This window comes from Aquarana catesbeiana, linkage group LG08 (genome assembly GCF_042186555.1).
Source record: "Aquarana catesbeiana isolate 2022-GZ linkage group LG08, ASM4218655v1, whole genome shotgun sequence".
In the NCBI taxonomy this organism is placed as follows: domain Eukaryota; kingdom Metazoa; phylum Chordata; class Amphibia; order Anura; family Ranidae; genus Aquarana; species Aquarana catesbeiana.
Genome location: NC_133331.1, coordinates 22,169,592 through 22,183,111, shown reverse-complemented (window position 1 = coordinate 22,183,111; position 13,520 = coordinate 22,169,592). Strand labels below are relative to the sequence as shown.

The 13,520-nt window shown below is 39.1% G+C and overlaps 1 protein-coding gene across 1 annotated transcript; it reads right to left on the bottom strand.

Moving 5' to 3' along the window:
* Nucleotides 1-284: 284 nt before the first annotated feature.
* LOC141106643 (olfactory receptor 5V1-like) lies at nucleotides 285-1,235 on the bottom strand. Its single transcript, XM_073597587.1, has one exon. It carries the CDS (start codon nucleotides 1,233-1,235, stop codon nucleotides 285-287), a length of 951 nt encoding a protein of 316 aa, XP_073453688.1.
* Nucleotides 1,236-13,520: the final 12,285 nt, after the last annotated feature.

Here is a 13,520-nt window from a genome sequence, read left to right as displayed (position 1 = left end):
AGGAATAGTCTCGTATCCGGCTGGATCCCGGCCTTCCTTCATTAGGGGAATTTACATTGTATGGAATTTATATAGGAAAGGAGTTCCTGTCTTTATGCCAGTGTCCAATAACCTGTAGGTGGCATATAACCCTGTTAGTAGGGAATGATAAGGCTTCTCTGTGTCCTGTGATATACTCCAAGAAATGGATGTTACGGGTAAGTAAAAAAAACAGCTTTTGCTAAGTGACCACATGATCTGTGGTTATCTCACTGTATGCTAATAAAAATAGATGACCAGTTTCTTTAAAATAATTTCTTGATAAACAAAAAAAGCATCTTTCTTAAATTTCTTATAGCATTCAAAATATCTTTGTTCCTCAAAGTGTAGACAAAGGGGTTGAGCATTGGAACCACCACCGTGTAAAGCAATGAAAACAACTTGTCCAATTCTTTAGAATGCTCTGATTCTGGTTTGGTGTACAGTATAATGATTGGACCAAAGAAAATTAGCACCGTGGTGAGGTGGGAGGTGCAACTGGAAAAAGCTTTGCGTCTTCCCTTTGAGGACTGAATTTTCAATATGGCGGAGATGATGAACAAATAGGATGTTATAATAAGCAAAAAAGGCGAAGATGCCAACAATATAATTTGAAATACCAGAAGTAAGTTTCTGCTTGTAGTATCACTAGAAGAAATGGCGTACAACTTTGTCTGCTCACAAAAGAAGTGGTCAACAATTACTGTGGGACAGAAGGACAACAGTGATGTAATTAATGTATCCATTGTTGCATTTATAGCAGATATAAGCCAAGAACACAGAGCCAATGAGATGCATACACCTTTATTCATGTGTAAGAAATATTGTAAGGGCTTGCAGATTGCAACATATCGGTCATAGGACATGGAGGTCAGTAACAATATATCAGAAGCAGCTGACAATGAGAAGAAGTACACCTGGGTCATACAGGCAAAGAAAGACATCCAATGGTCTTGCGTTAGGAGTATGGAGAGCAGTTTTGGAAGAGTAGCAGAAACATATATAACATCACTAATGGCAAGATTACTCAAGAAGAAATACATTGGAGTATGGAGCTGGGGGACCAGACACACCAATAGAGCAATGGTCATGTTTCCAAAAACAGTCATCAGATACATCAATAAAACTGCAGTGAAAAGAAGACATTGTCCAGTTTCAGAGGTGGAAAATGCTAAAATGTGGAATTTGTTTTCTGTACTGTTTGAGCATTTCTCCATCTTCCCTTCCTGGAAAAAGAGTTCATTGTTTTATTCATTGATTTTCTTTAATGTCAAATGAATAAAGCTAAAGTATAACTAAACCCTCCAATATATATATATATATATATATATATATATATATATATATATATATATATATATATATATATATATATATATATATATATATATATATATATATATATATATATATATATATATATATATAATATACTGCAGATTACCAATCCTTAGATTTAATAGCTGCATTTGTTTCCTTTTTTTTTTTTTTATTTATCTAAGGAATTTTTTTTTAACAAGTACAGAAAATACCTGTTGATCTTGTCAGAATTGTGGTGTCCTTGTAACTTCCTGTGACATAAAATAGTAATAAAAGCAATGTTATCTTTCCTATGTACACTACTAATCCCTGCAATGGGGGTGAACAAAGGCAGATGTGTTTGAAGTCCAGCCTGAGTGGCAATTATGGCTCCCCTGCATAGATACAGTGTAGGAGTGAGCGTAGCTGCGCAGGGACAGGATGTGTTTTAATGACAGGATTATCAGGTGAAAATAAAGGGAAAAAAACCCTGAGAAAAGAAAACTAATGCAGGCATGTAATGTAAAGATTGGTAAGCCAAAATAAATAACTTTTTTGTTTTTGTGTTTTAGATACACTTTATTTTGCCTTCTATACACTATAGGTTTAACAGTTTTTGGCTAACTGGCCATCACACCTATATGTGCTTGTTGGACTTCCCATTCCAAAACCATTCAAATAAAAAGGAAGGTGCTTCCACTCTTCTAGAAAGAACTACTACTTCAAGAATTGGAATGCGTCTGTAGAAATTCTTACCCTTTCAGCCAAAATTTGTACCCATTCAGCCAAAAAAAAAGGAATTTATGAGATTAGGTACTGATCTTGGATGAGAAGTTCTGGTCTTACAATCATCCAATTCATCCTAAAGGTGTTCAAAAGGGGGGAGGTCAAGATTCCTGAATGCTACTCAAGTTCCTCCACACCAAACTCATCAAACCATGTCTTTATGGAGATGGCTTTGCCCACGAGAGTACAGTCATGCTGAAACAGAAATAGGGCTTCCCCTAATTGTTATTGCATGGCTGGAAGCTAACTTGCTTAAAATGTCTTGTATGATATTAGACATAAGCAAATTGTTTCGTTACAAATAGAAAGTCGGACAAAATTTTCATTATTCAGAGATTCGGATCATAGTAGTAATGATTTTCAAGAAATCCAGAATAAATAACGAAACAAAATAATGTAACTAAATATCCGAATTTGAATGTGAAAATGAATTCAAATTCGAAAATTAATTTAAATATGAATTCAAATTTGAAAATTTATTAACCACTTGCCTATAGGGCACTTAAACCCCCTTCCTGCCCAGGCCAATTTTCAGCTTTCAGCGCTGTCGCACTTTAAATGACAATTGTGCAGTCATGCAACACTGCACCCAAAGAAAATTTTTATCCTTTTTTTTCACACAAATAAAGTTTTCTTTTGGTGGTATTTAATCACCATTGGGTTTTTAATTTTTAGCTAAAGAAACAAAAAAAGGTCAAAAATTTTGAAAAAAATAACTAAAAAATTTCATAGTTTGTTATAAAATTTTGCAAACAGGTAATTTTACTCCCTTACTGATGTGCACTGATGAGGCAGCACTGATGGGCACTGGTAGGCACTGATGAGACGGCACTGATAAGTGGCATTGATGGGCACTGATGCGGCACTGATGCGGCACTGATGAGGCAGCACAGATGAGGCTGCACTGATAGGTGGCACTGATGGGCACTGAGAGGTGGCACTGAAAGGCAGCACTGACAGGTGACACTGAAGTTCAGACACTGATTGGCAGCACTGATGGACATTGATAGGTGGCACTGGTGGGCACTGATTGGCAGCACTGGTGGGCACCGAAGCAGGGACCGATGTCCTTGTAACAGAATACAGTTACCGGCTTTATGATTCTCTCCTCATGCTGATTGTGAGAAAAAAAGCTGAAAACAGAGGGGCGTGATCGGTGGCACTTACAGGTGGTACTGGTGGGCACTGACAGGCACTGATTAGCTGCACTGGTGTGCACCGAGGCAGGGACCGATGTCCTTGTAACAGAATACAGTTACCGGCTTTATGATTCTCTCCTCATGCTGATCATGAGAAAAAAAGCTGAAAACGGAGGGGCGTGTCCGAGCCGCCCAGCCGCATGGCAGCCTGATTAGGGAGCTTCGCTGATCCACGGCCTCTCACAGCAACCCAGAGCGATGACATCCACCCAGACACCGCCGCCATCTCGGGTAACGCTGCCCGACATAGAGGGGAATCCCTCAGGGGGAAAGCCGCCCCGTTCAGCCCCACAAACTCATGGATTTCTTCCCCAGAATGAGCATGGAGGGAGTCCAAAAATGGCGCTGACACACAGACAGCTCCGGTCCCAGCTGCACAGCTGCTCTCTCCCCCTGACACACTGGGAGAAACAAACCAAACAGACCTCACAGAGGATATTGCGGATCCACACTCTTCACAGAAGGATCCCCATAAACGTCCAGCATCCTCTCCACTGCAATCTCCATACTCCAAGCAACATGTAACTAAAAAACTAAACATGTCCCCTGCACAAACAATGCCGCTGATTATGGAGTCTAACACACTACTTGAGGAGTTCCCAGCTATTGACAGACCTGCATCTCCCTTAGATCTTAAACATTTTTACATTCCCTATCTAAGGACATCCAATGTAACATAGACAGTGCAATCGGTCATACACAATCACAAATATCGCAGATTGCAGAACGCACAGACGACCTGGAGTTAAAGGTAGGGGAAATCGTAGCAGCCCACAATGACATGGTAGACACATATCAAGACCAGTCATCTGAAATTCAGCACCTGAAAGACAAAATAGCAGATATCGAAGACAGATCTCGAATAAATAATGTCAAAATCAGGGGCATACCCAAATCCGTGACACAAACAGGGCTAATCGGATACCTGCAATCCCTATTTAAAAAAATTCTACCGTCAGCCTCAAAACAAGAGCTTCCTACTGCCTTGTAAAACCAAGATCCAACTTCCAGCATCAATACCATGCGATGTTATTGCAAGAATACATTTCTTTCACATTAAAGACATGCTAATGTCTACAGCGAGAAAAATCAAATCCTTGCCGGAACCATTCTGCCGCTTTTCCATCTTCGCTGACATATCCCAAGCTACCGCAGCGAGATGTAGGGAGTTCTGACCCATAACAGAAACACTGAGAGCCCAACAGATCAAATACAGCTGGGGACACCCTACAAAACTCTTGGTGACTTATCAAGAAAAAATCATCCCCATATTAACACCAAACGACAGCCTCAAATACCTGGCACAGTTGGGTCTTAAAGCAAATACCCCTCCATTCAACACAAGGAACCATAATACCCAGCATCTCACTAAAGTTTGGGAGACAGTCCCTCCTACTTAAATCTGCATTTTTTTCATGACACTTCTGGTGGATGTTTATCATTTTTCCCACCTACCAATACCTAAAAGAGGCCATAGTGACACGAGAACCCTGATGTTAGGTATTTACCTTACACCCCCTGGTTGAGGAGCCTACTAAGCAAACTCATCGATTTTTTATTTTTTTTATTTCTGTTTACTGCCTGTCTTTTTCTACAGTGCAGACAGCTATATTTACCTGGTACAGTTACTGCATAGTTTATTATATCTGTATTGCAATGTTAGTCTTTGTGTTTACACCCATCTCTAAGTTCAAGTACTGGTATGTATTTGGTCGCCCTCTTTTCCTATATGCATCTAGTATTAGTCCCTCTTTAGACAACTCCAGGCATCCTATTTCTGAAATATGGTTAAAATCACCTCCAAAATTGCCAAGGGCCTTAATATGCCCTATAAAAGACCAATTTTATGGAAGGAAGCCACACGCCTCCACACAGATATTTTATGAGTCCAGGAGACCCATTTTAAGCAATCTAAACCCCCCACTTTTCTTTCGCTAATGCTGATAATAAATCAAAAGGTGTAATGATAGCCATCAAGCACTCATTTATTTTACTACAGACCACCATAAACAATGGCCAAATCACTCTGATTAATCTATATGCACCTAACACGCGCCAACACTCATTTCTTCGAGAGATCCGTTCAAAACTCAAACATTTTGCCCAAGGCCATATTATACTAGGCGGGGATTTCAATGACACCCCAAATCCCATTTTGGATTCCACTAATAAGGCCTGCAAACGCTCATTTACCCTCTCTTCCTTTATTACTGACACAAATCTTTTTGATGCCTGGAGATATTTACATGGGAACGAAAAGGATTATACATTATTTTCTAAACCACAACATTCTTATTCGAGGATTGATCTGTTCCTTGTAAATAAACTTACTTTACATCACATTTCTAAAACAGAGATAGACTCTATTACTTGGTCTGACCATGCTCCTGTCTCCCTAGAAATGTTTGTATCCCCGTTCAAAAAGAATACGTCTCTTTGGCATTTAAACACTTCTCTTCTTACAAATCCTAGATACAAGGACAAGGATGGGTGCGTTCGAGAAAAGGAGGCGAGCCAAAGAGATCTCAGCTCTATTGACGCAGATTCAAACTCTAGAGCAAATGCATAAAACAACACTAGATGTCACCACAGCTCAAACTCTTGACAAATTGAGGCAAACTCTTGCCAACTGTCTTAGTCAGCACGAACATGCCCTTAAAAAGTCCAAACTAAATTTTTACACCCAGCCCTACTAGCCAGTCAACTAAAACAATCTATGAGGAAACCCAGTGTAACCTCCCTTGATGACCCCAAAAAAGGAACTATCACTAATCCATTAGAAATAGGCAATGCCTTTAGCAAATTTTATTCTTCTTTATATAACCTTCAAGAGGCACCAGACTTCCAACCCCCTTCAGAGAGTCACATAAAAGCCTTTTTGGACACGATTAAGCTTCCCTCACTGTCCTCTTCACAACAAACCTCGCTAGCAACACCTTTCACTACTGAGGAAGTGCTGAAAGCCATCCACACTCTACCTGCTAATAAATCTGCTGGCCCGGATGGGTATAGTAATGAATACTATAAGGCATTCTCAGATATCTTATCCCCATACATCAGTGCAGTGGCAAACCAAGCAGCACAAACAGGCTCTTTCCGCAAAGAAACCTTGGAAGCACTTATCGTAGCAATACCTAAATCAGGGAAACCACCCTCAAACCTTGCGAATTTTAGGCCTATCTCATTATTAAACAGCGATATCAAAATTTACACCAAATTGTTAGCTAACAACCCCTAATAGCCACTTTGGTACACCCAGACCAGGTGGGGTTCATTAATGGACATCAAGCCCCCGATAGCACCAGAAGATTAATTAACTTTATTCAATGGGCATTGTATCACCAGACGCCTTCTCTGCTCCTTTCTTTGGATGCAGAGAAAGCATTTGATTGGGTACATAGGGCTATCTCAAGCAAGTTCTGAATAAATTTGGGCTCACTGGACCCTTTGGACAAATCATTTTAGCCTTGTACTCTAATCCATGTGCTAAAGTATGGATCTCCCATAGGTTGTCAGACCCATTTACCATCACAAACGGCACTAGGCAGGATGCCCACTATCCCCTCTCATATTCGCACTAGTTATTGAGCCGTTGGCAGAATCCATCCGTGCTTGTTCAGCAATAAAAGGCCTAACAATTGGACAGGAGGAGCATACAATCGGGTTATATGCAGATGACATTCTTCTCACCCTAACAGACCCCCTCTTCTCTATCCCTGCCCTCCAACACATTTTTAAATGAGTTTGGATCAATATCCTTGTATAAAGTAAATGAGTCTAAATCCTTTATGCTGCCACTACAACTTTCTCCATCTTTCCAAAAACAAGTCTCGTCGCACTCCTCTCAAATAACATATTTAGGTATCAAATTGACATCCTCAAGAAGACATATCTTCAGGACTAATTACTCACTCTTGATCAGTAAACTTTCTGACCTCTCTAAGAGCCTATCTAAAGTCACAGCCTCATGGGCAGGAAAAATAGCTCTTACCAAAATATTCATCCTCCCACACGTATTATATTTTTTTAGAACGATTCCCCTTCCTATATTGGCAGCTAATCTTAAGACCTTGCAAAAAATAGTGAACATCTTTTTATGGAACAAAAAAAGAGCAAGAGTGCGTAAAGAGTCAATGTATACACCTGTCTCTCATGCAGGATTGGGTGCTCCTGATCTTGCCAAATACTACATGGCCTCTATCTTGGACCAAACTAAATTCTGGTGGTCACCTTCTAATGACAAGAGATGGATTCAAAATGAGCAACAAGCTCTTTCCTCTGACCTCCGAGCACTGCTAGGAGCTACTACGCTTACCCACAAAATTCCCAGATCCTTTCTGGACACAGCCAACGCCACCCTTCAAACTTGGCTCTCTGTTTTAAAGCTTTCTAACAAAAATCACAAACTGATTGACTCAAATAATCCACTTTCTTTGTTATCCATGATGATCCCGGACCTGGACATCACCTCCTGGACGAGCCAGGGTCTCCAACGAGTGGTTCAACTATTTGATCAACAACAGATGTTCTCTTTCCAAGACATTACAAAATCCTTTGAAGTTTCCTACAAAGACTTTTATAAATACTTACAAATTCGCCACTCCCTCTCCACTTTAGAAAGGGGATGACCCTATTACAGGAGGAACTCGTCCAATGACGCCAGAATTAGCTCTTTTTGGCACCAGAGTGGATAAATGGCCAAGAAAGCTCCAAACCTTCGTCACTCACTTGCTAATTGCTGCCAGGAGATCTCTGGCCAGTGCCTGGAAATCAGACCGTGCTCCATCTCTTCATACAGTTGTAAACTTTTTAAACACTCATGCTACCTTTGAGCAAATGTTTACACGGATACAAGACAAAACTGCCTCTTTTCAAGAAAACTGGGCGTGCTGGTCCCTAGATGATAGAAGCATGACTAGGCCTTTAAAAAACCGATCAAGCTCCCTTCACTCCTGACCCAAATTTGACACTCATCTACATGGGACAAGCCATTCTTATTTGCCCTCTACCTTGTGTCGTATATCTCTACAAGATGCGGACTTAATACGATTCATAACGGTAGTTTATACATGTTGTACATATATTTATATACTTCTTCCCTTCACCACTATTTCATCCCCCCATCCTCATTCTATCGTCTCCCTCACCTTACCACCCCACCCCATATTCCATATGTTGGTAATTTAATGCCTCCCCTTGCTGGATTCAATCTCCTATTGGTGACCGCTGGCATTATGTATTCACTGATATGTCTTGACTGTTGTTATGTACAAAAATACTTTCAATAAAGAATGATAATTAAAAAAAAAAAATACGATAACGGGCTTGTTTACTTCCGTGATTAGGTGTCATTGGCTGACAGCTGATCACGTGGTAAAGGGCCTACTGTGATTGTTCCTTTACCCTGTTCTGTGATCAGCCGAGTCAGAAGGACTTGGCAATCACAGAGCGTGCCATCTATTGATGCCCTCCCGGCACTGGAAGCGCATGTTGTAGCTGTCATTTGGCTATAGCGCGGGCAGAAAGTGGTTAACGTGCTAAAATGAATTTGAACTTGAAATGGAAACATATTGCAATAATTAAAGTAAGGTTTAAAAGTGAAATTAGATGATAATTTCTATAGGAATAGGATAGACTAGAATAAGATAAAACAGAATAGAATAGAATAGGATAAAACAGAATAGAATATGATAAAACAGAATAGAATAGAATAGAATAGAATAGAATAGAATAAAACAGAATAGAATAGAATAGGATAGATAGATAGATAGATAGATAGATAGATAGATAGATAGATAGATAGATAGATAGATAGATAGATATTGAATAGAACAGAATAGGAATCAAAAACAATAGAAAAGAATAGAATAAAACAAAATAGAATAGAAAACATAGGCTTAAAATAGAATAGAATAAAACAGAACAAATATAGCAGTCTTCCGATATTTGAATTGAAAAATAACGAATATACTAACCAAAGCAGAATATATAAAACAAATCCAAATTTACAAAATGAATTCCTAAAACGAATCATTCTAAGCTAATGAATATGATGAAACAAATTATTACCTTACCGAACTAATCAGAAACTAAACACATTTTCTGTCATGCACATACTTTTATGCTATGGCCTTCACATTACCCTTCTCTGGGAACACCTAAACTCAATAATTTGAAGGGATGTCCATGTGCTTTTGGCCAAATGGTGTAGGTGTGAGGGTCAGGTGTTGGTACATATAGTGTATCTCTCTGGGACTCTAGAGATCTCTGGGGGTTCCTGGTTCTGCAAATCTGCTGTGCCTATTATAAAGGGTTCCCACCATTCCTGTTGATTTTTTCCTTTTAGTATATTATGAACAATGAAGTTGGAAGAGCTGAAATTTAAAAAAGGTAGATGGGAACACCTAAATTATCCAGGTGGACAGGAACAAAGTTCGAAATGACAGGGAGATCACACTGCTGTTGAAGTATTCAAGACATATAAGAGGGTCGAGACTGATTCCAACTACCAGGCTCCACCTATAAATAACATATCACTTTGGGGTTCACTGACCTTTCAGAATAAATCTTTACTATGAGAAAGATGCAAATTGCAGTTGCTGAGCTGACCACTGCTACACAGGCTCCTCTCACATCTTTATAGATGTTGAGCTCATCATTTGAGAAATGGCTTTTCAAAATAACAAATGCAGTTAGAGACTGGACGACTTTTGGTCCATTTTGTTCATTTTTTTTTTTTATATAGAAGTCTGTACATCAGACCAAAAGAGTGATAACTGTGGAGGAAAGATGCACAGTGGGATTTGGTTCCAAAAGAGGGACAGTCCCACCAAATGAGGGACATTTGAAAGCTATGCCATGGTCCATAGTCCATAGTCCATCTCAGGAGCAATCAAGAGAGGGTGGCTATGTTCCTACATACAGTGGAACCATGGGGAACGAACGTAACCACCCTCTAAGAGAAAGTCAGATCACAGCAGCAAACTAAATTAATTTTGAAATTCGGAAGAGGATAAGAGCAATATAAGGGATTTTTTTAGGAGAAAATACATACTTGAATAGAATTTTTTTAAATTAAGCAGAATTAAAACTCCTTTCACACTGGGGTGGGCATCGGCGGTAAAGCGGCGCTATTTTTAGGGGTGCTTTACCGTCATTTTAAGCGGGGCACTTTTAACCCCTGCTATCGGCCGAAAAAGGGTTAAAACTGCCCGCAAAGTGTCTCAAAGTGTCGCAAAGCGGCGGTTTGGCGGCGCTGCCCCATTGATTTCAATAGACAGGGGCACTTTAGGAGCGGTGTATACACCGCTCCTACATCGCTGCAACGATGCTGCTTGCAGGTCTTTTTTTACCATCCTGCAAGTGCACCGCTCCAGTGTGAGAGACAGGAGACGCTCTTTACAGGAGCTATGCAGGCGCCATTTTTAGCGCTGTAGCGCCAGTAAAGCGCCTCCAGTGTGAAAGTAGCCTTATTATAAGTTTAATTCTCTCCCAGGTCTAACTATTTAAAACTATTTAAACCTCTAAAAACTATTTAAACCTTTAAAAAAAAAGCAATTCTTTACAAATCTGTGTTCAAATATCCAGTTAGGTTCACAAATATTAAATAAAAAGATTAAATAAAAAAAAACTGTGGCAAGTTGGTCCTGATAACATGCATCACGCTGGTCTATGACCACAGTGTTCGGCTGATTTTATGATGATAAATATAAAAAAAGCTTTGGAGGCCTGAGGGAGCATGAAGTCACCACAGAGGAAATTAAGATACACAACTGAGAAAATTCTAAATTGTGGAATTATTGAATGCATTGGAGGATTAGCGATAATGTATTCACAAATTATCATTAAAGGTTATCTAAATGCAAAAATAACATATTAATACAAGTACTGTATTGTAGTTTACCTGTCCTTAGATTTGGTGGCTGAATTGGTTTTCTTGTTCTGTGTATGTAGAAGCCATTAGGCATTCAGTAGGGAAGAGTTAAGACCCCCTTTAACTGGGTATAGACTAGTAGAACTTTGTTCCATATTTTTCATTGTAAAAATGTTCATTTATTTTTCAAATCATTTGTGGGGTCAAATCAACGTTCCTTTTCAACCGCAGTGACAAGAAAATTTGAAGGAGCAGGACTAAATTGTTTTCTTGAATGTATGAGTTTTTAACAATCTATGTGGTTTTCATTTGGTAAAGTTAATTAAAAGAGAAGTATGGGTTTTGTTATTTTAAAGAATCATACTTACCTAGGTGGATGCAGCATCGGTCCAATGCATTTGCCGCCCGACATCTCTAAGGGTTACATAGTTAGTCAGGTTGAAAAAAGACAAAAGTCCATCCGGTTCAACCAATAACAGAGAAAAAAAAACAAATCATACAATCCCATATATATGATTCTATACCCACAGCTGATCCAGAGGAAGGTGAAAAACCCCAGCAAAGCATGATCCAATTTTTAACAGTTGGGGGAAAATTGGCTGAAAAACGCATCTATTCAGCTCTTATTGGCGTTTTTGAGCCATAAGCCTTTATGTGAGAATAGTTTTCTTTAAAAAAATGAAAAACTCTACAGCTAAAAAATGCCAATTCAGCTTTTGGAAAAAAAAACAGAACTTGTGGGTCTTAAGAAGAGTTTTTCAGCTGTAAAAACGCTCTAACTCTGATAACAGCTTAAAAATGCTGAAAAATGGTAAAAACCCTAAAAACGCGACTATTCAGCCTTTACTGCCGTTTTTGAGCTTTTATCGGAGTATAGTTTTGCTAAAAAATGCTACAGCTAAAAAACACCAAAAACGCTACTGCAAAAACTCTGAAAAACTCACTCTACTGCTACAGCTTTCTACAGCTAATGCTACTGGCTTTTTTTTTTTTTATAACATCTAGTGTGCATGAGGCCTTATTCTGTCTAAATATTTCTGGACCATATCACTTTTGAGCCATTGTGAATCATTTGGGGCCATGTCACTACCACCCCCATTATGGACATGAGCTCCCCAATGCTCTCTTTGTCCCCAATCACCCACTCCAGATTATTTTGAAAGGACCTACATGCCCAGGCCTGGCCTTTTTACTATTAATATATTTGAAGAATTTTTGGGGGTTTGTCTAACTATCTTTTGCAATCTGTTGTTCATTTTGATTTTTTGCATCCTTGATTTCCTTTTTACATACATTTAAATGATGATAGTGTTTCTTCATTTTTATATTATTTAATATTTAACTTATATCTTTTCTTATTTATTATCACATTAGCCACATAGGTTTTATAGGTATAGGGTTGGGGAGAAGGGGGCGAGGGTATGATCGCCCTTGCCAACAGTATTCATTTTGGCAGCAAATTTCAATTTAGTTTTTAGCTGGATACACACTGTACAATATTCTGTAGATTTTTTCCTTCAGATTTACCAAAACCATATAATATGAGGTCAAACCTTAAGAGTTTCAATTTGTATGCAATCAGGCAGGCCCTTGCACTACATGGTTTTGGTAAATCTAAAGGAAATCAGACAACAAACATTGTATAGTGTGTATGGGGTCTTAGTCTTAGGACTAAAATGGCATTTTAGTTTTAGACCCATTTTAGTCTTTTGCAATTGTTTAGTTTTTGTCATAGTCTTTGACTAAAATGCCATTTTAGTTTTAGTCCTTTTTTAGTCATCGTATCTTAGTCGACTAAAATCTCCAGTGCATTTTAGTCGAATAAAATCATTTTAGTCAACTAAAATCAAATGTGTTTAGTTAAATTGTAATGCATTATTTAAGCATTTCTCTAGAATTTCCAAACTCATTATATACTCCTGGAGTAAAACAAAAACTAATATCATGTTATTTTTCATAGTATTTAGGTTTGAACAAACTCACAGATACAGATTTAGCCACTATGGACAGTTTGGGGAGGCCTGTAATGCTGCACAGTGCTCTGGACGGTGGTCTAAGGAGGCCTATAATGCTGCAAAAGTGCTCTGGATGGTGATCGGAGGAGGCCTGTAATGTTGCATAGTGCTCTGGATGGTGATCGGAGGAGGCCTGTAATGCTGCATAGTGCTCTGGATGGTGTTCCTAGGAGGCCTGTAATGCTACAGAGTGCTCTGGACGGTGGTCTGAGGAGGCCTGTAATTCTGCATAGTGCTCTGGATGGTGGTTCTAGGAGGCCTGTAATGCTACAGAGTGCTCTGGACGGTGGTCTGAGGAGGCCTGTAATGCTGCAGAGTGCTCTGGACGGT